This window comes from Rhipicephalus microplus, chromosome 4 (assembly GCF_043290135.1).
Source record: "Rhipicephalus microplus isolate Deutch F79 chromosome 4, USDA_Rmic, whole genome shotgun sequence".
In the NCBI taxonomy this organism is placed as follows: Eukaryota; Metazoa; Arthropoda; class Arachnida; order Ixodida; family Ixodidae; genus Rhipicephalus; species Rhipicephalus microplus.
In genome coordinates, this window is record NC_134703.1 from 2,453,074 (window position 1) to 2,474,206 (window position 21,133).

The 21,133-nt window shown below is 43.7% G+C and overlaps 1 protein-coding gene across 2 annotated transcripts in view; it reads right to left on the minus strand.

Annotated features, from left to right (window-relative positions):
* The window catches only part of LOC119171377 (neural cell adhesion molecule 2-like), a 265,702-nt gene that overhangs the window by 40,840 nt on the left and 203,729 nt on the right, over nucleotides 1-21,133 (minus strand). For both annotated transcript variants that reach the window (XM_075892101.1, XM_075892102.1), the window contains exon 6: nucleotides 9,342-9,395. In XM_075892101.1, coding sequence (XP_075748216.1) covers nucleotides 9,342-9,395 — 54 coding nt within the window. The remainder of the gene's footprint in view (nucleotides 1-9,341; nucleotides 9,396-21,133) is intronic.

Sequence of the window (21,133 nt, forward strand, 5' to 3'; positions counted from 1 at the left end):
ATAGATAGATAGATAGATAGATAGATAGATAGATAGATAGATAGATAGATAGATAGATAGATAGATAGATAGATAGATAGATTCTAGCGCTTTTTGCGTGGTAGTGGCCTATCGTATAGGCTATAGCACCCGAGCTCACATTTTTTTTTTCTTTTTTGCGCATCTATTTCGCTCTTCGCTTTCTTTCCCATCTTTCTTCCCCATTCTCCCTTCCCTTAGTGCAGGGTAGCAAACCAGATTCTCCAATTTCTAGTTAACCTCCTTGCCTTTCCTTCATTTTATTCTCTCTCTCTCTAGCAGTTCGTCGAGACGGGACAAGGGGGAAAGCAACTACAGCGTGCGACAAATATTGGTAACTCCGCTCGTACTGGACAGATTCCAAACTTTTTTGCGGTGATCACTCCGTCAGGCTATAAGCTCTTTTACTAAATTCATTCTATGGCTACTTGGAAAAGCGTTGCACAGCCCTTTTAGTAACAATTTACGTACGCTAATGCGAACGAACAAGCAACAGGGAAAACGCTTCTGGCGCAAGTTATCAATATTTGATTCTCACTCAGGCCTAAACCATTGCAGGTTCAGCAAAAGAGCAGTTGCTCCTGCACTACCTATCCACCTTTGTTTTCTAGATATTGTCGTGCAGTGATATGGGCAGGAAAATGATGTGGACCAGAAGTGGCGAAATTTGGATTTACCATTCGCCAAACCTCCACCCCCATCCTTCTTTATCTCTTCTTTCGCTCATTTTTTTCATTCCGGGCTAATACGAGACAGATCAAGCTTTCATTGTAAGCATATAAGTATTTTAACGAAGCAGAATACCATGATGACATTTCCGGATGTCCCAAATAATAATAAATGTCTTGATTGGTATATGTGTTGACAATTACGTAATAGTACGCAAGAATATTTATTAGTAATGATTCATCTATTCATATGCAGTTATAAAGCCGACCCTGTTCTTGATGAATGGTGCCACATAAATAAAAATAAAATATATAGAAGCACCAAACACCGGCACAAAAAAAAAATACGAAAACTATACGCAGAGAAAATATACGCCTTTAGCGCAGTTTTGTACGTCATATTGTTGAACAGCGCTCGGCGTTTCTGACGGGCACACATCAGTAAGCGCTTTCATTTCTGCAAGAATCCTTTTACGTGGACCCCAGCGTTGAATAAAACGACCTGGAACGCACGGAGCGTCTCCGTTTGTATTCACAAGTCGAGCTCTTTTCATTTGAACACTCACCTCTCGGTGCTACGCGAAGAAAACTTTCTTAGCCTTCCATGCGGGCGGAGCGCACGTCACGGGCTAAATAAATGGTGTCTCCCAAGGTTGTAGCGGCAGCGCGTAGCTGTACACGGGTGAGCTCTTGGGCGCACGAAATGGAGTCCACGTGTGCAGTAAATGAGACGGGAGTTCACGGGTGGGAAAACCAGGGCGCCGACGCGGCGCGAACCGAGGCTCGAACGTCGTCTTTTTACACGACCGAGGAGTGTCAATTTTCTGGGCGCCCGTTACATACCGTGCCGACCAAGCGCTGGGTGGTTCGGTCGACCACGTGATTCAATGACGCGTGTCGTTCAGGCGATCGGGGGGACTTTTCGCTCGACGCCGTTGGATTCCAAATGACCCCAAACGTGGTGTGGGAGTGCCCGGCACCTTTCTGCAGGGCTTTTGAGAGAGACGGGAAGACATTTTTCTCAAGCGGGTGCTGTTGTACGAGCTAGCCACGAAGCAGCGGAAGCATGAATACTTGTTCTGTTTCATACCAACGTAACCGGAAGTACTGCCCCGATTTTACTGTTTTTTTTCTATATATATGCATGGGCAGCAAGCAATATCTTAACTTGCTAACTTTATCTTGCTTACTCAGTGCTCCTTCCAATCTTAGCCTATAGGCGCACTGCATATAACTACGCTGCTCTCACTTTTCCGACAGCAGCGGCGGCCGTGGAATGGACGTTGCGTTCAGTATAGTACTGGAGAAAAACGGTTTGAAATTTCGATTGAAGTGGCAAGCTTGGCTTGTTAATGCATCGACAACAGTGCACCAAAGACACAAGGACAAAACAAGACGACGTGGACGAGAACTTGTAGTCTTGATTCATCACTGTGTCTTTTTTGCACCACGGTGCTTAGCGAATGTTTCAAGCCTTGAAAAAAAAAATAATCATTCCTTCCAGGTGAAACAGGCTTTTAGCTAAGTATTGAGACAAAGAAGTGAAAATGTGCATAATGATGTTAGTAAATTGCAACATTTACTTGAAAATGTAGACTATTATTCGTCTTTGACAGTACACCTGCGTTTAAAATATTTTCGCTTAAACATTACTTGAATACCATTTATCATATCGGAATGATGGCGATTGGGATGTCACGAGAAGGAACCTTGCGAATATTACTAGAACACTGCTTCGCATAGACTAGGGGGGGGGGGGGGGTAAACAACAAGAGGGAAGGCAGGGAGGTTAACCAGGCATTTGAGGAAGTTATAAGAATGAAAGTACCTGTAAGTAAGAGAATGAAAATCAATTGCAAAAGCGAGTCGGCAACAATTGTTATAATGAAGCAGATAGTTGCTTGAAACTCTCCAAGCACTTTTAGGAGCATATTAATTACCTTTTGCCATTGCCATCATTAGGAAGGCAGTAACAAATTCGCCTATAGCAGCCTCTTTCATTAGCGCACTGGCCGTTGCAGACATCATGAATCAGTGTCAAAAATCATGCAGAAGAAAGTGGAAATACTATTGCGAAGAAGTGCAAAATAATGCTTAACAAAACATAACTCCAACGTGCATATACCAAGTGCAAGAATAGCGAGGTGCTTGAAAGAGTCAGCAATGTAGAAAGTGCATTCGAAGCGTGAAAGAGCGAAGAGAAGAAGAAGAGGAGAAACATTTTCAGGTTTCTAGTGATAATCAGAAACTAATCGCTGAAATTACCACGAAAGAGAGAAAAACATTGAATGAAAGAGGGAATGCAGTAAAAGTAAAGAGGAAGAGAGATAGAAAGAAGCGTGAGCATGGACTGGCTATCGCTACGACTATGACTAAAGTAGAAAGGAGTTGCTAAGGGTTGAGCAATCATCCAGCTTGTACAAACCTCGCTCTCGCCTCGTAAACGAGTAATGCTCGAAGGCGTCGACAGCGACCGCACTTCCTGTGTTGGAGCAGCAAGAAGATATGGACGAAACACTGTGAGATCACCAATGGCTTACACAGCGGGCATGCATCAGAGCAAAACGACACTGATCTGATAAGAGGAATAATAAGTAAATAGTGCCACGTCGTTGCCGTTTTGATTTTCTGATGGAAAATGGCAAATAAAAAAAGATACACAAGAAAAACGACAAAATACAAATGACGTTGACAACACCATGTGCCTTGCCTCCTTTTCCTCGTGTGCGTTTTTCTTTTTTAGCACTGTTTTACTTCAGAAAATCAATACACACGAACCATACCGACTTCCTACTCTGCGCTCTTCCATTGCTTATTTTTTTATATTTATATCTCTCTGAATAGTGATCACACCTTAAAAGTTCGCTTCACACCAAAACTTTCAAGCTTATGAAGTATTCATAAGTCTATACTCCCTCCCTTTCATTTTTTTTTCTTTTTCACTGAAGTGTGAACATTCGAGGCTAGAAAAATATCTACAGGAATGCTTAGTGTGTCATGAAAAACTAGGAAACTTGCCAGAGAACCGCCATTTTTTTTTTTTGGGGGGGGGGGGGGGGGCAATTTTCACAAGAACTCCTGTTCCGTCGAAAGTAACTGCAGCTTTATGAGGAGCGCCTATAGACATCCCAGCTCCAGTTTCTCCTGATTGTTCAAGACGTGCAGTGTGGGCTTCTAGCGGTGAAAATTTCAAACGCGTAGAACATAACGTGTTACGGAAGAAATACACAGCACCAAAAACAGGGACAGACGATAAGACAGAAAGGACACCACTAGCGCCGACACCACTACCTTGTGTATATAACGTCTTATAAGGGCACGGTGCTTATTTCTTTGACCAAATTACATGCTCACTTATACGTCGGTTTTCCCGCGCATCGGGGAAAACTCACACAGGGTAAAATACACATGCGTAATGCATCTATGTAGGCATGTGTCAGTACGAACAAAAAGAGAGCCAAATGGGATTTCATATTATTTTTTATCATTTTCAATAGAAACAGATGATGGCCGTCGGTGTCACTAAGGGGACTTCCTGCAGTATTCGACATGGTCCTTTTTTAGTTGTTGCTTCAGCTACATCATATAGAAATATCAGTAAAGGTACTCTGGTACTTCCACGTCCTTAATTATTATTTAGGCGTCTGAACGTGGGCGTGTGTTTGTCTTTGGTTAGCAAACGGAATTGCCAGCCGTCACCTGCAAGATACATGCACCGTTCTGCATACGAACAAACCCATTTCATACAGTGCACTAGCTTCTGACGAATTTGGAAGGAATGTAACACTGTGCCCAAATGAAATGGTGACCCTATAACTGCCCTGAAATACTGGATGGCAGCGGTCACCACCCGCACCATCCGGTTTGCCTTTAACAAAGGAGCCAAATTGGACAGGACGTAACCGTACGGCAAACAAGGGAAAACAAGGGCAATCAAATACTCGGGCATTTAAGGACGGCTTACAGGTTATCCGGTGTATGCCGTGGCCCATCCTCTTCGGATCTCAAAATTCTCAAACCTCGCACGCGGCGACTGTGACAGTTTCGATCCACTGTGCCGACGGCTTACGTGGAACCGCGCTGGGAACGGTATCGATTAAAAAAAAAACCTCTCAAAGGAGCGGAAAATGCGGAGCGAAAATGCCGAGGCGATGGAAACGGTTAAAATTGCGCCAGACTCTTTTCGACGGGCGTGTGCAATTGCTATGCCCCCCTTTTGTGCAGCCGTCATCGAGGGAATCTTCGTTAATGCCATGCCTTTCATCGTCCCCGACGGCATTCCGCGCCGACCGCGTCGGCACGTGCGTGAACGCTTTTAACCTGCCTCGGTGGATCGATCAGCACCCAGCTGTGACAACCCATTCAAACTCGACATATGTATGAAGTCGTATACTGACATACGTGGAAACTTTAAGCGTAGCCTTGACTTACGTCGACGCGGGCTCGTTATGGGAGTGTTTAAAACGGTGAAGTAGCCTGTCGACCTCATCTCGTGTGTGCAGAGAGAGAGAGAGAGAGAAAGAGTGAGAAAGGAAAGGCCGGGAGGTTAACCAGATATTGGCATCTGGTTTGCTACCCAGCGCTCGGGGCGGAGAAGTAGGGGCAAGAAAGAGGGGTTAGATAGAGAAAAAAACAAAAAAACGCACGTGCACTCAAAAAAAAAAAAAACGTGTGTGCAGATTGTACATTAAGTTTATGTTCAACATTATATTGCCCGTGTGCCTATGTGTTAGCGCCAAAATCATTACGGCTCTTTCTCTTGCGTGATATATGCTACTACTTCCTACATTGAATCAACAACCGACATTTTCATTCGCTGGTGTGTTTTTTTACTGGGTAGCTAAGGCCAAGATCTTGTTGGGGATACATGCACATATAGTTTCTCCTTCCAGCAACATTGCAAACATTATGCTGACTATACAATACTTCGCCGTCAAGAAGTTTCAAGTATTTGCTTATAAAAAGGAGTATGCGTGTTGTCACACATAATAAACTAGTTGATCTTTATGTAGCGAATCATTGGTGCGTTTGAAGTGCTTATTGTTTGTTGCGTTTGCTATAGCCGGTGAATATTCGCTGCGCACTTGATTTGTGGGGTTTAACGTCCCAAAACCACCATATGATTTTGAGAGACGCCGTAGTGGAGGACTCCGGAAATTTTGACCACCTGGGGTTCTTTAACGTGCACCCAAATCTGAGCACACGGGCCTTTTGCTGCGCACTTTGTCTCAGTGGTTGTTTGTTTCTTTCTTTCAAGTTGCACTGTATTTCCTGTTCCACGTTCACCTAAGATGAAATAAGTATCGATAAACACGTGTGATACGAACCTCTCTAAACCAAAAAAATAAAAACATACGATGAAATGACATGACCAGTCACGCATCACGTGTACGGCCATGTAACAAGCGTTTCCCCATCGAGATCACACCACTGCTAAACGACTTATCTGTAATGCGTCATGGTGCAGCATTCAAAAACGCATCGCATACAGCGGTCGATTACAAGCACTACTCGAGCGTTATCAACGGGGCGCAAAATAACGAACTATACGGAAATAAACTGAAAAAAAATTCCAGTTGTTCATTCAACGCTTCGTCGAAGAAAGTTGTTCAAGAGACTTCGATAGCTTTTCACGTGCAACAACAGCTGTCGTCTTTTGTATATCTTATCGGATGCGTTTTCTTGCTTTTAGCATACGCTAAGAGAAACTAGCAGTGTAGCAAACGAATATGATTGGTGTGCGCAGGAAGGAAGAACTTGGAACACGTGGCGCAAGATTGTAAGCGAGACTTCTGCAGTGCAACGCAACATCACGCGCTATTCTCCGGCTCAGCTCTCTGGTTCTCATATACACAGTTTCCCCTTTATACTGTAGAGTAAAAGTAGAGACTGGGAGGCGAAGGGATGGTAAGCAGACCTGGTTCGCGTTGCACGTCTTCTGCCGAGTACGACTGGAAATAGCACATACATATTCGGCAGCGGAAGCACAACGATGAAGCAATGATGGCGCGTAGCGCATCCGACTTGCGCACTACGTCGTACACCAACGAAAAGCAAAATAAAATAAAACAAATAACAAATACCATGGAGGTCGCCTTGGGGTAGGCGGCGATAACAAAACGTGGATGTAAAAGAAGCACCAGCGCGACTCACTGAGCGCACGAATTTGTCCGTGCGAGCGTTCGTGCGTACGAGTCTGTGCTGCTACGGTGGCTGGCGTACCCAGAAAAGAGAGACGGCTCGGAGCGAGCGGGCGTGCAGTTCGTGTCCAATGGCGTGTCGCCGCCAGTCGTGTTTATTCCGCGCCACAGAGCGTCACACGTTGTACGAAGCAAGGCGAGGGCTAAACGCGTGGGATGGCGCAGGGTCGCACGGGGAGGGCGGAGTGTCTCTCCATATAGCCGCCGTGCACACGCAGAGGCGATCTTCCCGCATCTGGTGAGGCCTTTTGGGCGCCGAAGTGCTGCGGCAGTGGAATGCGATGCCGCTGCCGTGTGCCTGTACGAGCGGATATCGGTTGAAAGGATTTCGTGGTACGACGCGGTACGCCTGCCAGCGCACACGGCGCGGGTTGAACGCTCACGTCAATACTCCACCCGTGTGGCTGCCTCTTGAAACTTTTTTTTTTCAAATTTACTGTCTTCATTCGATAATTATTTGATGTACTCTAAACATCCAGAAATGCGTGAGCGTTAGGCTGCGCCGTGTTCCGGAAGTTCTGGTTAGCTGTTTGGAAGCCAGGTTTGTCTATATTGCGATAATGGCTCATGTTAGCAACCAGTAGGCACTCAAATGACAACTCTTTTTAAGTTTGTTTGCTCTCTACTCGCAGTTTTTTTTTTTTTGATTATGGTAACCATGTGGAATGATACATACTGTTCTATTTTCTGCTTGTTGTGCTTACTCATGTGTTCCTTCTGCTTTGCTGCCGGGGAGGCACGATTAAAACAGGCAGTTACTCAGCTTTTAGTCGTGTCCCCCAAGGCAATGTCGTAACTATCTATCCTCGAATAAAACAAACAAAAAAATGGTCTAGATGAAGCAAGTGCTTGAAGAAAGTATTATTAAAGTGAGAAGCACTGGCGACTTAGTTGTTTACGAATGCGCACTGATCCATTCGCAGATACTCTGAACATAGCCACCAATTCACTGATAACAAGGCAAAATAAAAGAAACGAATGTAAAAAAACAGCGACGAGTACTCCGGTGTACACTAGTGTCGCCATAGGTCGACGCGATTTTGGTCTTGTGGCGCTTCCCCATCGAGAACACACCACTGCTAACGACGTATCTGTAATTTCGTTGCTTGTGATTTTAAAGAACAATAAATTAGGCTAAAAAAACAAGTATACCTTCACTGGAACATATTATTTTCATCAAACGCAAAAGAATGTACTTGAATAAGCGTCACTCTGAAAAGTGTCCTCAATGTTTAAAAAAAAGCAGTAATATACCACGCAAAGTGCCACGGTAGCGACATGTATAAAAAAAATCTACGGTGTATTTCTTATTTATGTGTTTTCTAGTTCTGTTGATATTCCTGTTGAACCGATTGCGGTACGGTGACTAAATTGTTTTAATCCAACTATGGAGACACGAGAGGGAGTTGCGGTGTATAGGGGGGACACATTTTAAAACAACGGGGATGCGATTAACACGTAAATGCAGCCATATAGGCATATCGGGGAAAATTAACAAATACAAAACAAGTAGCCCGGGAGATAATTCACGAAAGTCTCCTAAGTGCGAGAACTTCTTACGAATCTAACTGGTTCAAACACTTTGCAATATAAAAGACGCAAGAACGAGTAAGGTAATTATTCTTCCTATATTTTTTAAGAATCTTAAGTGAGTATCTAGGTAATGCTATACTGGTTGCTTCAACACAATGCATACATCAGGAAACATGAGATCGGACACAAAAGCATACAAAATGCGAGCTTTAATTAACTTCCTTTTAACTTTAATATTCACTCTGAAAAAATAATCTTTCTCGATAAACCTAGTTTGGCTCCTTCCATTGTTGTAATTTTTTGTGTCAATGTTAACAATATCTCCGGAGCCCGATGCCATGAATGTACAAGCCATTGTGTGACATGAGTGTCACGCAAACATGATATGAATTATTAGGAAATGTCCTAACAGTGAGATAAGGGCACCTATAATTAAATTATATAATGAAAAAGCTAGTTTTGGTAGCATCCGTTTGTGTAAGTCCAATGTAATATTTGTAAAAGTAACTTTTCAGTGTGGTAAATAATTCCTTCTAGAAATCAAAGCTTCACATCAGCACTGGCATTTTAGTATCATGATGTTATGGAAAGTGTCATGAAAAATTCTCTATTCTAGGAATCGGTTTCATTGAAATAAAAAAAAAGAAGCATCAACTTGCCGGCTGTCTTTTAAAAAGAAAGATAAAGAAAGAGCGTCACTGATCTTCAAGCAGGATTTATAGGTGTTACAATAACAAAAAGGCAGTGAGACGCGTTCGCTTGAGAGTTATAGTCTACACTGAGAAATTCCGCACATGGTGTAATGCTTGTTGCTGGTGGTTTTCAGTCAATGCGCCAAACTCTTTAACTTCGGGGGCCATTTAGAAACGAAACGTTTTCGTGCGCTAATGGAGGGAGGAAGAGATAAAGTCCAACCACTCACTTTGGGTTTCGTCAGTGACAGCTGTCATTGTGCGAAGCTTGATACCGGGAACACCTGAAAAAGCAGAAGGAAAATTTTACGCAAGGAGCATAGAAAGACAGCGGAAGTAAAGAAGTTCAAACACACGTTTCATAAATAAATAAATAAATAAATAAATAAATAAATAAATAAATAAATAAATAAATAAATAAATAAATAAATAAATAAATCATTGAAATTTCATCGTCATCAAGAAAAAAATGAATATAAAGCAATTATTTGACCAATAGCCTAAGTTGACTAGTGGCCTGTATAACGAAAAACGTACAAGTTGACTAGTGTGTAACGAAAAACGTACAAGTTGACTAGTGTGTAACGAAAAACGTACAAGACAGCCAAAAAACCCAAACACACACACACAAAGGTTCGGTTCACCATTCTACGGTGGAAGAAGGGGCGCCAATGTCGCAGCCATATGGAGGTTCGAATGACACAACAACAACATTCAACTCTTGTTCCCCGACTAACAAGCTGACTGAAAAAGACAAATCAACGATCACAGCGCCTAAATGACAGTTAGGTGCACATGGCGTGTTTGCCAGCAACCTCAAATCACTGTGCGCTCAGTTTGTAGAAAGGGTACTGCATACTTTGGGTACAGTACTTCCAAGGCTACAATCGCCACCAAGACCTGCGTGCTACTGTCATTTAATTATGAGCTGAGACATGTGTCGTTTTCTCCCGTAGAACGAGGTGCATCTGAGATTCTGCACCTAGTACTCTTCGACTATCACGATGTAAGTGAAATTATTTTCACTGTTCATGTGGTGCAGTATTTTTGCTTATCGTAAAGTGATTTCCTGTTGCATTTATATCTCTTAGTATTGTTGTACACAAAATAAACGTAACTATGGTGAACAACTCCTTCAAATTTGACAGTGCTTAGCTCAGAACCTCGACTACATTCAAAGTTTATTCCGATAACTTCAATATTGCAATGTTCGTATTTGTACTGATGTAAGCAGTGGAAAAGCTTGATTCATATCATTTGAAAACATCGGCATCTCCAAGCGGTACACTTAAGTAATTAGATTTTTCGAAACGTAACACCTAATCTTTCAAGAGATTCAATCACCATGAAAGAAGAAAAACTACCTGAACAGAAAGGGCTCTTTGCAGAGACACATCAGTCAATGACAGCCACTCAGCAGTCGAAATTGATAGGTTGTAGCGGGAGAGTACCAGGCACTTGGGCAAATAGCTCAGTTGTAATGAGATCTTTCGGAACCGTTCTACATTTTCACCTAATTCAAAGTATATTACACCACAACATTAGATCTGCCTGGTGTCAGGCTAAGCTCATTCATGATATCCGCGGGATTTGTTTTCGTCCCGTATGGCACGTTGGTCACACTGATTCTATTATGGCTTCGCGAAGAAACTTAGGAAAGCTCCGCCAGCTGTTACTTGTATTTTAGATACTGTTTCTTTTAAATGCGAATCACTTCCTTGAGCATGGTAGGCACATTTAGCGTATCTATCTATCTATCTATCTATCTATCTATCTATCTATCTATCTATCTATCTATCTATCTATCTATCTATCTATCTATCTATCTATCTATCTATCTATCTATCTATCTATCTATCTATCTATCTATCTATCTATCTATCTATCTATCTATCTATCTATCTATCTATCTATCTATCTATCTGCCTGCCTGCCTGCCTGCCTGCCTGCCTGCCTGCCTGCCTACGTCCTGGTGTTCTCGTGACCTCCTTCTTAACTTAGAGTAAACAAAAATGAGTATTTGAAGGTAAGATGGTTTCGAAAACATGACACGCCGGTCATGATCGGAAATTTGTGACGATGCAATTGCGTACGTCGTGAAACCCTTTCCGCTGGATGGCTAACCTTCCTGTCCTCCCTCCTTCATTCCTCCTCCTCCTCCTTTCCACTAGACACGTGTGGCACATACCCGTATAGCATGGGTGAGTATGTGCCACAGGTGATTGACAGTTCATATCTGCCCAGGGACCGCGAGAACAGACAATGGTAATTTTAAGGCGAGGGCGTTAATAAAAAGCTCGGATGGGATGCGTTGCTTCAATGAGTACAAAGAAGAATTATCAAGGTCCCAGCAGTAATTGAACCCAAACATTTTGCGTGCCAATCAAGTGTTCCACCGCAGAGCCACAAAAGATCTCGAACATTTTTTCGCCAAATACCCTATGTAGGTGACACGTCAATTGTGCTTGCACTGCTGCCTATATATTTTATAAATATTACATATACACTACTATGACACAGGCGTCCCGTCGGGTTAACGTAATTATATAATTAAGTGCCATGCACTGCAGTTAATCTACGCTGTCCGCCCAAGAATAGGTGCTGTATTTCAGCTTCCCGCTTCTAGTGTTGCTAATACCCATGTTGCAGTTGGCACCAACACGCAACGGTAAACAGTTGATTGTATAAAACATATAAGGCTGTTCAACATATGCCTGTATGCCAAATATGTGTACACATCTTTAGCGTCATTTTGTAACATTCGGGTCAATAAAAAAATTGCAACGCAGTCCCCTTTCATCCGGGTGCTTCCCATAACATCGATTCCCAAGGTACGTGAGATCTGCTGATTCTTTTTTCTATTTAATAATTGTTCAGGCTTATGTGCATTGGCGTGTTCGGAAACCACGGAGCATTGAATGTGCTTCTTTTTTTACCACTTAGGATCCTACCATCAGCGTATACAGTTTCTTTGTTGCAGGCTTTTGGGGCTTAAGTTAGTTAAGCATGGCCATACAACAATCCACGCTACAGTCAGGTTAAAGTTTATAAAGTTACAAAGTTTAGTTACTACGACGACGCTTTTCACAAATCAAAAGCAGCGTTCTAGAATCGACGCGAGCAAGCATGAAATCGGTGTGGGAAGCTTCACACTTGATTTTGGAAAAAAAAAAAACTGACATCAATATCATAGCCCTGCCATGCAGCCCAGTATTCGAATCAGTAAAATCTGTAACAATGAACAATTGACATTATGATATGCAGCGATAAGTTCTCTAGGCTGTGGTAAATTTCATTTATTTGTTTATTTATTTATTTACTTATTTATTTACTTGTTTTTTGTCATGGCAGGAGAATCCATCAATGTTTTGCGACGTGCAGTGCAAGCTGTTCACATCGACTTTAACGAGAGTTAGTTTACTGCCTGTCGTATGCAGTGCACAATACAAATAAACAACATTGCTCAAAAAAAGGAAAATAAAACAATAAAACAAAAAAACCCTTACGAAAGGTATTAACTGAAAACACACGCACAGACAGAGAAAAAAAACATGATTTCATTGCTCGCAACGTCGCTCTTCAGTGTTGCCCTCGACTCCCCAGCAACAGCAGACGTTTGGAATTCTCGTAGGGACGGAATGTTCCCAAGAAGAGAATCATAACAGGAGGTTGAAGAAACGAAATATACGAACACGTGAATTACCCAAGTGCACAATGCACTAGCCTTGGGCTTCCTTGGGTTGACACGGAAAAGAAACCCTCCCTCGATTGGTTGTGCTGGAGAGCGTTGTTGACACATGCGACACTGGGGCAAACATCCCTTCTTTATATGTCGCCCACCTTTCCTAGCCCCGTCTCGGGATGCACCGCCGCCCATGTACGCTCGCGCCAGCGACAGAATATTTGAGCAAGGAAACTTCCATGTCATGGAAGAAGATGATGGCGAGCGAAAAAAAAAAGCGTACGTTTTGCGCCTCTCCAAGCTGCATCTGCCGATGACAGACTCTGCCTCGAGCGTCGGCTCGCTTCTCGGGTCGATGCGTTTCGTTCGTTTCTGGGGCGTCGGCACAAACACGATGCGTTGCGTCGATGACGCAGTCGTGTCGTGTTGGGCAGGAGCCAAAATGTAAGATGCGCGGCGACAATTGAAAAACCAGACGCGACGCGCGTGGCTCGAAATAAAAGGAATGTTTCTCTTCTTTTTCACGTTTTGCAGAAAATAGGTGTGTTGTGTAAGAGAAGTGTTCACAACAAAGTACTTCTGAGAAAAAGGGCTGTTGTTTAATTCTTTCAGTGAAAAAAATATTTTGAAAGACTCATTTCAACATACGGTGTAGCAGTGCGAATTCGACGGGGACACAAAGGACAAACAAAAAACTGCACGTTCACCAAACATGTTCCAATTGATGAAACGTTTTCAAAAAGTAAATTTTATTTATTACAGGCCTAAACTGAGATATGATTAGAAGTCACGTCGTAGTGCTGTGGGAATGCCACCTGGGGTGGCTATTTTGACACCCTAGGGTTTCTTAAGGGACATCCAAATCTAAGCACGTGGGTGGCCTAGTCTTCGACCTCAAAGAAAAGCAGCCACCATGGTTGGCACTCTAACTTGCATGCTCTTGTTTGCTGACCAAACACATTAAACACAGTGTTAACACAACGAGTATCCACAGTTCTTGCAGATCCATTCAAATCAGCGCATTATTTTCAGTTAAAAACACACTAGTCAAACACTTGGGAAATCGACATTTATCCCCGAAGATGATGATGAAAACAATTTTATTTTGTAAGTTATATACAGGGAGGTTGTGGAGAGACCACTCTTTCTCTCACACCTGTGCTACCCTATCCGTCTTTCTGTTATTCTCTCCTTATCTCTCTCTCGCTCACCAACTCACTCACCCGCTCGTCACTTGCCCATGGGATGAGGCGACAAGGAGGCTGGACAAAAAGGTCTCAAAAGGGAAGAGACCCGATGGACTCTTACTTAATTGCTATGCCACACGCGGGCAGGCTTCTCCAGAGCGGAAAGTGTCCACGTCTCTGCTCTTTCTCTCTCCGCCATCGTGGCACACTCTTCGCCGACTCGGAGCAGCGGGACTCGGGGCAATCTACTCCGAGTGGAGAAATCACGGCGCCAGCAGACGGCCGCACAAAGGGCACTCGGTCGTCCCGCTCTATTGTGCCTCGTCCCTTGTGCCAATGGTTTCGTGCGAGCTACCATCGCCCAAGCATCGAAAGGATTCTGATAGACAGGGCAGGGAGAGAGAGATTGCTGGTTTTGCCCTTAGTAAATTATTGGTCTCGTTCAATGTTGTGTTCCAATGAGCCTTTTTTCTTTATTTTTCTTTGCACTGAGCTTCCTGGTGGCTCTTTCGTAACGGCTGAGTGGTCACGGTGGTGCTTTCCTTATGGTCGTTCTCAGCTCAGCATCCCTACTTACAAGATGAGCGCATCCTTTTTCTAGTGGTTACTAGAACCAAGTTCCGTAGAACTGTTATATCTTTAAGTATTTAGAAGTACGACAGCTTCACTTGGTAACTCAAGCCGTGGCTTTCAGGAAATACAAGCCCTTAGTAAACATAAGGAATATAACTGTGCGAAAATAAAACAGCATAAGTTAGCTGTCTGTTATGGTTGAGGCTTGTGCTTGTTGGTTCGCGCTTGTAGCAGGGAAACTATTAGCTATTAGATAATCATAGCTAACACTTACTATTATGCATCAATACTTATTCTTGCCGTAAGGTTAGCGGTGTGACTGCATCTCGATCACTAATCTACTCATTCATGCTGCGACGCCTCGCAACATACGTTTATAAGATGATTTCTCAGAGCGCTGGCAATCGCAATACAGCTGAATCGATAGCTTGTGAAAAATCACACTAATAGTAACGGCGTCGCCACTCTGCGTATAATTGTCTTCACTTGACGTGGCACTCTCTTGATGAATCTTCCGTAGCTGTTGGGCCTAAACTTTGACCTAAGGCTAGAAACATTAGGCTACGATCACCAAGCGAAACGCCACGCAACGCTAGCCTCAATGGCGACTCCAAGTTTACACTTGGTACGTGTGTTCGACTGTCCTACAACGCACAGAACGTGATCATTATCGCCCTTCTCCCCTCCCATTCTGAATAGCAAACCTCTCCCTCTCGGTGCATCAGTGGTAAACGCCTCGCATTCACGACCCGGAAGTCCATCGTTCGATTCCGCGCGCCGGAGTCTTTTTTTCTGTGATTTTTTTTCTCTCTTGCGTTTATATATATATATATATATATATATATATATATATTGTAGGCAAGGACATCCACAACGGTGACGTCTTGGTGTCCCCTTCGTCGACTTGCGTCGCAAAAGGCATAGCCCTTGCATCAGGTGTCGTACGCTTTCACCATGGCTCCGCGCTCGTCATTGCTACGAATGAAACGCCAGAGAAAGTTCTCCTGCCAGAGGGCACTGCAGTAGCCTGTGTTGTGGATGCTGAGCCTGTCAGCGTCACGCCACTTAACCCTGCCTCTACCAACGACCGTTCTATGAGTAAGCCTGCCTCATCCTCTCCCTTCACAGCTCTTATCAGTGATGACTTAACAGCTATGCAGGCGCAGCAGTTGCTTGCGTTATTAACGAAACACGCCGATTCTTTCGACACCTGCTCCACAACGTTGGGCCGAACTACCACTGCAGCGCATCGCATTCAGACGGAGGGAACATCTATTGTACATCGCCGCCCGTACCGCGTGTCTCTCGCTGAGCGAAAAATCATCGAGGAAAACGTCGCCGACATGCTCCAACGAGAAATAATTCGTCCATCAACTAGCCCTTGGTCATCCCCTGTTGTTTTGGTACGGAAAAAAGATGGCTCCGTGCGCTTTTGCGTTGATTACCGGGCACTTAACAACATCACACGCAAGGACGTATACCCCATGCCATGCATCGACGACGCCCTTGATTCACTGCAAGGCGCCGAATACTTTTCAAGCCTTGATTTGCGTTCGGGATATTGGCAAATTCCCATGCACGATGACGACAAAGAAAAAACGGCATTTGCAACCCCCGATGGCCTATACGAATTTAACGTGATGCCTTTCGGGCTCTGCAATGCGCCCGCGACGTTTGAACGCATGATCGACACCGTCCTGCGTGGTCTGAAATGGAAGACGTGTCTCTGCTACCTTGATGACATTATCATCTTTTCATCAACGTTTTCTCAGCACCTGAGCCGCTTGGATGACGTCCTAACATGCCTCGCCGGTGCGGGTCTGCAGCTCAACACTAAGAAGTGCCGTTTCGCCACCAAATCCATCAAGGTTCTCGGTCATGTCGTCAGCAAGGACGGTATTCGCCCTGACCCCGAAAAGATCGCTGCCGTCCTTCGATTTCCATGCCCCACAAGACTTAAGGATTTGCGAAGTTTTCTTGGCCTCGCATCATATTTTCGTCGCTTCATACAAAATTTCGCTTCAATAGCTGCGCCACTTCACAAACTACTTGCATCTAATGCACCCTTTGTCTGGTCCGAGGAATGTCAGTCGGCGTTTCACCTATTGAAGAAAGCTTTGACGTCAGAGCCTGTACTCTGCCATTTTGATGACACCGCCCCAACACTCCTGCATACCGACGCCAGCGGCTGCGGTATAGGTGCTGTTCTCCTCCAACGCGATAACTCTGGACGGGAAAGGGTCATCGCATATGCTAGCCGAGTGCTAACTTCTACCGAAAAAAACTATACCATCACTGAGCAGGAGTGCCTCGCTGTGGTTTGGTCCATACAAAAGTTCCGTCCTTATCTGTACGGCCGTCAATTCACCATCGTAACGGACCACCACGCCTTATGCTGGCTTTCTACAATGAAGAACTTGTCCGGACGCTTGGGTCGTTGGATTTTACGCCTGCAGGAGTATCAGTTTGAGATTATTTATAAATCGGGCAAAAAACATCAAGACGCCGACGCTCTTTCTCGTTGCCCACTACCTACAGCGTCGTTCGACACTCCAGCTGCCACCTCCAACGACACCAGTGTGGACGTGACTCCCACTTCTGTTGCCTTGCTCGCCTCGCTGTACCAACCGCCAATCGACGATGAACAAACCTTCAGTTCTCACCAGCAGGCTGACCCGTATTGTCGGCGCATTATAGACCACCTTTCAGGAGCTACGCGTCCACCCAATGCACGCCTTCGTCGACAACTCGAGCACTTCAAGTTTCAGGACGGTGTGCTGTATCGTCACATATATCATCCTGACGGCACACGCTGGGTACCTGTTCTGCCACGCGCTCTTCAACATCATGTACTTAACGCCTTTCATGACGATTTAACTGCTGGCCACCTAGGCTTTCAAAAAACCTACGACCGCATTCGAAGCCGCTTTTATTGGCCTGGGATTTCTACCAGCGTAGCAAAGTACGTGGGTTCCTGCTCTCCATGCCAACTTCGCAAACTTCCGACATCTCCCCCAGCTGGTCAGTTACAGCCAATGACGTGCCCTACAACACCTTTCGAGGTCGTCGGTGTCGATCTTTATGGACCCCTTCCTGTTACTGGTGCTGGAAATAGATGGATAGTCACCGCCGTAGACCATATGACACGCTACGCCGAGACAACTTCAGTAGCTACTGGTTCAGCATCGGAAGTTGCTGACTTCGTCCTTCAGGCCATAATACTACGTCATGGTGCACCTCGTGTACTTCTGAGTGACCGTGGAAAAGTGTTCTTATCACAGCTTTTAGGTGAAGTTCTTCGCGTTTCTGGTACCACACACAAGATGGCGTCTATCTACCATCCTCAAACAAATGGTCTGACCGAGAGATTTCATCGAACCCTTGCCGACATGATCGCCGTATACATTCAACCGGATCACAGAAACTGGGATAAACTTCTACCGTTCCTCACTTTCGCCTACAACACCGCTGTTCAGCGCACAACAGGCTACTCACCGTTTTATCTCGTTTACGGACGTTCACCTACTTTCTTTATCGATGTTTCCTTCTTCACCAGCAATGGCCCTACATCACCATCTTCTTGCGAAGAATATATTTCTCGCCTTGCCCAGTGCCGCCAGCGTGCTCGTATGAACACGGAAGCTACGCAACAAGCAAGGAAGGCCGTCTACGACACCTCTCATCGTGTGGTATCATTCCGACCGGGTGACGAGGTGCTGCTATTGACACCAATTCGCACACCTGGTCTCTGCGACAAGTTCCAGCCTCGATTCATCGGCCCATATGTTGTTTTAGAGCAGACTTCACCTGTCAACTATCGTATGACGCCTCTTGTCGTGCCAACTGACCGCCGTTACCGCAGCACCGAAATTGTACACGTTTCCCGCATGAAGCTTTTCACACGGCGTTCCTCGTCACCTTGACTACCCGCCCGCAGCGGCCAGGCTGGCCGCTTCCACGGGGGGGGGGGGGGGGAATCAGTGTAGGCATCTATTATGCGCTTCATCCTCATCTGAACAGCAGTCAATCATCATCATATGTTCTGGCTGACAATCATCATCTGCTTGGCACGAGCGCTTCTTGGTCGGGTCCGTTGCGCTTGTTCGTTCCCGAGTTCACGGCCAATAAACCTCGCTACAACCGAGTCGTCATAATATATATATATATATATATATATATATATATATATATATATATATGTATATATATATATATATATATATATATATATATATAGATATATATATATATATATATATATATATATATATATATATATATATATATATACGCTATGAACCGGGCCACGTTTTGGGGACACAGGTAGAGGAAGAAGAAGTTGCTTGGTTCGGCCTATGTTCGCCATCATCGCCAATCGTCGATGATATATATATATATATTGTAACCGCCTGGCTACGGCCACTTATATATATATATATATATATATATATATATATATATATATATATATATATATATATATATATATATATATATATATATATATATATATATATATATATATATATATATATATATATATATATATATATATATATATATATATATATATATATATATATATATATATATATATATATATATATATATATATATATATAAGTGGCCGTAGCGTTGCATATAGTCCAGTAGATCCTCCGTGAGCGGTCACAACGTGGTTTATTTCGACGTTTCGGCCTAGAGTCTGGCCTTCATCAGGATTGTCCTGATGAAGGCCAGACTCTAGGCCAAAACGTCGAAATAAACCACGTTGTGACCGCTCACGGAGGATCTACTGGACTATATATATATATAAATATATATCTATCTATCTATCTATCTATATCTATATATATATATATATATATATATATATATATATATATATATATATATATATATATATATATTGAAATAACTTGAAGGACTTACTCTGACTTACTCTTACTTACTCTGACGAAGGCCGTGCCACGGCCGAAACGTTAGTAAATACGATCCTTTTCTTATGTGCTATCTTCAAGTTATTTCAATATAGAAAATACCCGGACCTGTCGTGCCTTCCCTTCAAGTTCTTATATATATATATATATAAATATATATATATATACATATATATATATATATATATATATATATATATATATATATATATATATATATATATATATATATATATATATATATATATATATATATATATATATATATATATATATATATATATATATATATATATATGCGTGGCATAACATCCACGTCAACACTGACGCTGGCGGCGAAATCCCGCTGAGAGTGTTCATATAATTGCTATTGCAATAATAATGGGTGAGAAGACTCACTTTCCTCGTCCCTGTCACCTCTATTTACGGTTCCACACAATTCTCCGTTGTACACATTTGTTGTGTGACGATGCGTCGTTTATCAGCAAGCGTTCTTTAGCCACACATTGACAAGATGGGAGCAACAACTAAAGCTAGCAATACCATTCATCAATTTTAGTTGGTGGAAAGCTAAGGACTGCCCGTTCATTTATCGGAGTTTTTTTACGAGCATCTACAAATGCATTTACATGCACGTCAAGATACGTCCCCATAGTTGAGGCATCTACGTTAACGTATACATAAGAAAGCAGTTCTTTTTTTTTTTTTTGGAGGGGTAAGGAAGCATTGTCAGTCCCTGCACTAGACAAAACAGCTGTGTCTCTGGGCCAGTATATAGAGTGTGTGAATGCGCTTAACAGACGTAGACAGGTTACCTATGTCTCACCTTTCCTTATTGTAACCGCCTGGTAAGCACTTCTACGAGCGTCCGAGGTTGAAAATATCCTGCAATCAGTCGCGTTGACAAGTAGTAATCCGTGTACAAACTGTAGCGCTTGAAAGGCGACATAATCGGTCTTCACACATAAAATCAGTGAAGGCCTTGTTGAACTCTTTGCGTGGTAGTGGCCTATTGAATAGGCTATAGCATCCCAGCTTATTTTTTTTCTTTCTATTTCACGCGTCTATTTCGCTCTTCGCTTTCTTTCCCATCTTTATTCCCCAGTCTCCCTACCCTAAGTGCAGGGTAGCAAACCGGATGCTCCAATTTCTGGTTAACGTCCCTGCCTTTCCCTCATTTTATTTTCTTTCCTTCTCTCTTAGCGCTGACATGTCCACACAATACGAAATGTGTGAGGAACAGTAAACTTCGTCGCGACATCACAAAGAAAGCGTGTTGTGCTGTAAGATTTCCGGGAGGAGGTGGGGGGTGGGCAGGGGGATGTGAAAGGCAAGAAATAGATAAATAACGTTGCGGCTGCTTAGCGCTAGCCATGTTTCGGGGAAAAATCACGTAGCGTGGACATCTTTTTCCTGCGCGCCGGGCCAGATTGAGATCGACGAGCGGCTACGTGTCTCGGCGGCCAGCGAGGGGGCCATCTCGGCCGCTGGCAAACGGTCTTGATTGTCGCAGAGAGAAACGTGTCTCTCCTGTCCTCCGAGGTTGCTAGGCCTTCGCGTGATGGTGTCTTTCGCGTTTTCTCGCTCACCCAGCATCGTTCTCCGGGCGCTCTCCTCTGTATACTACCCCCGAACATCGT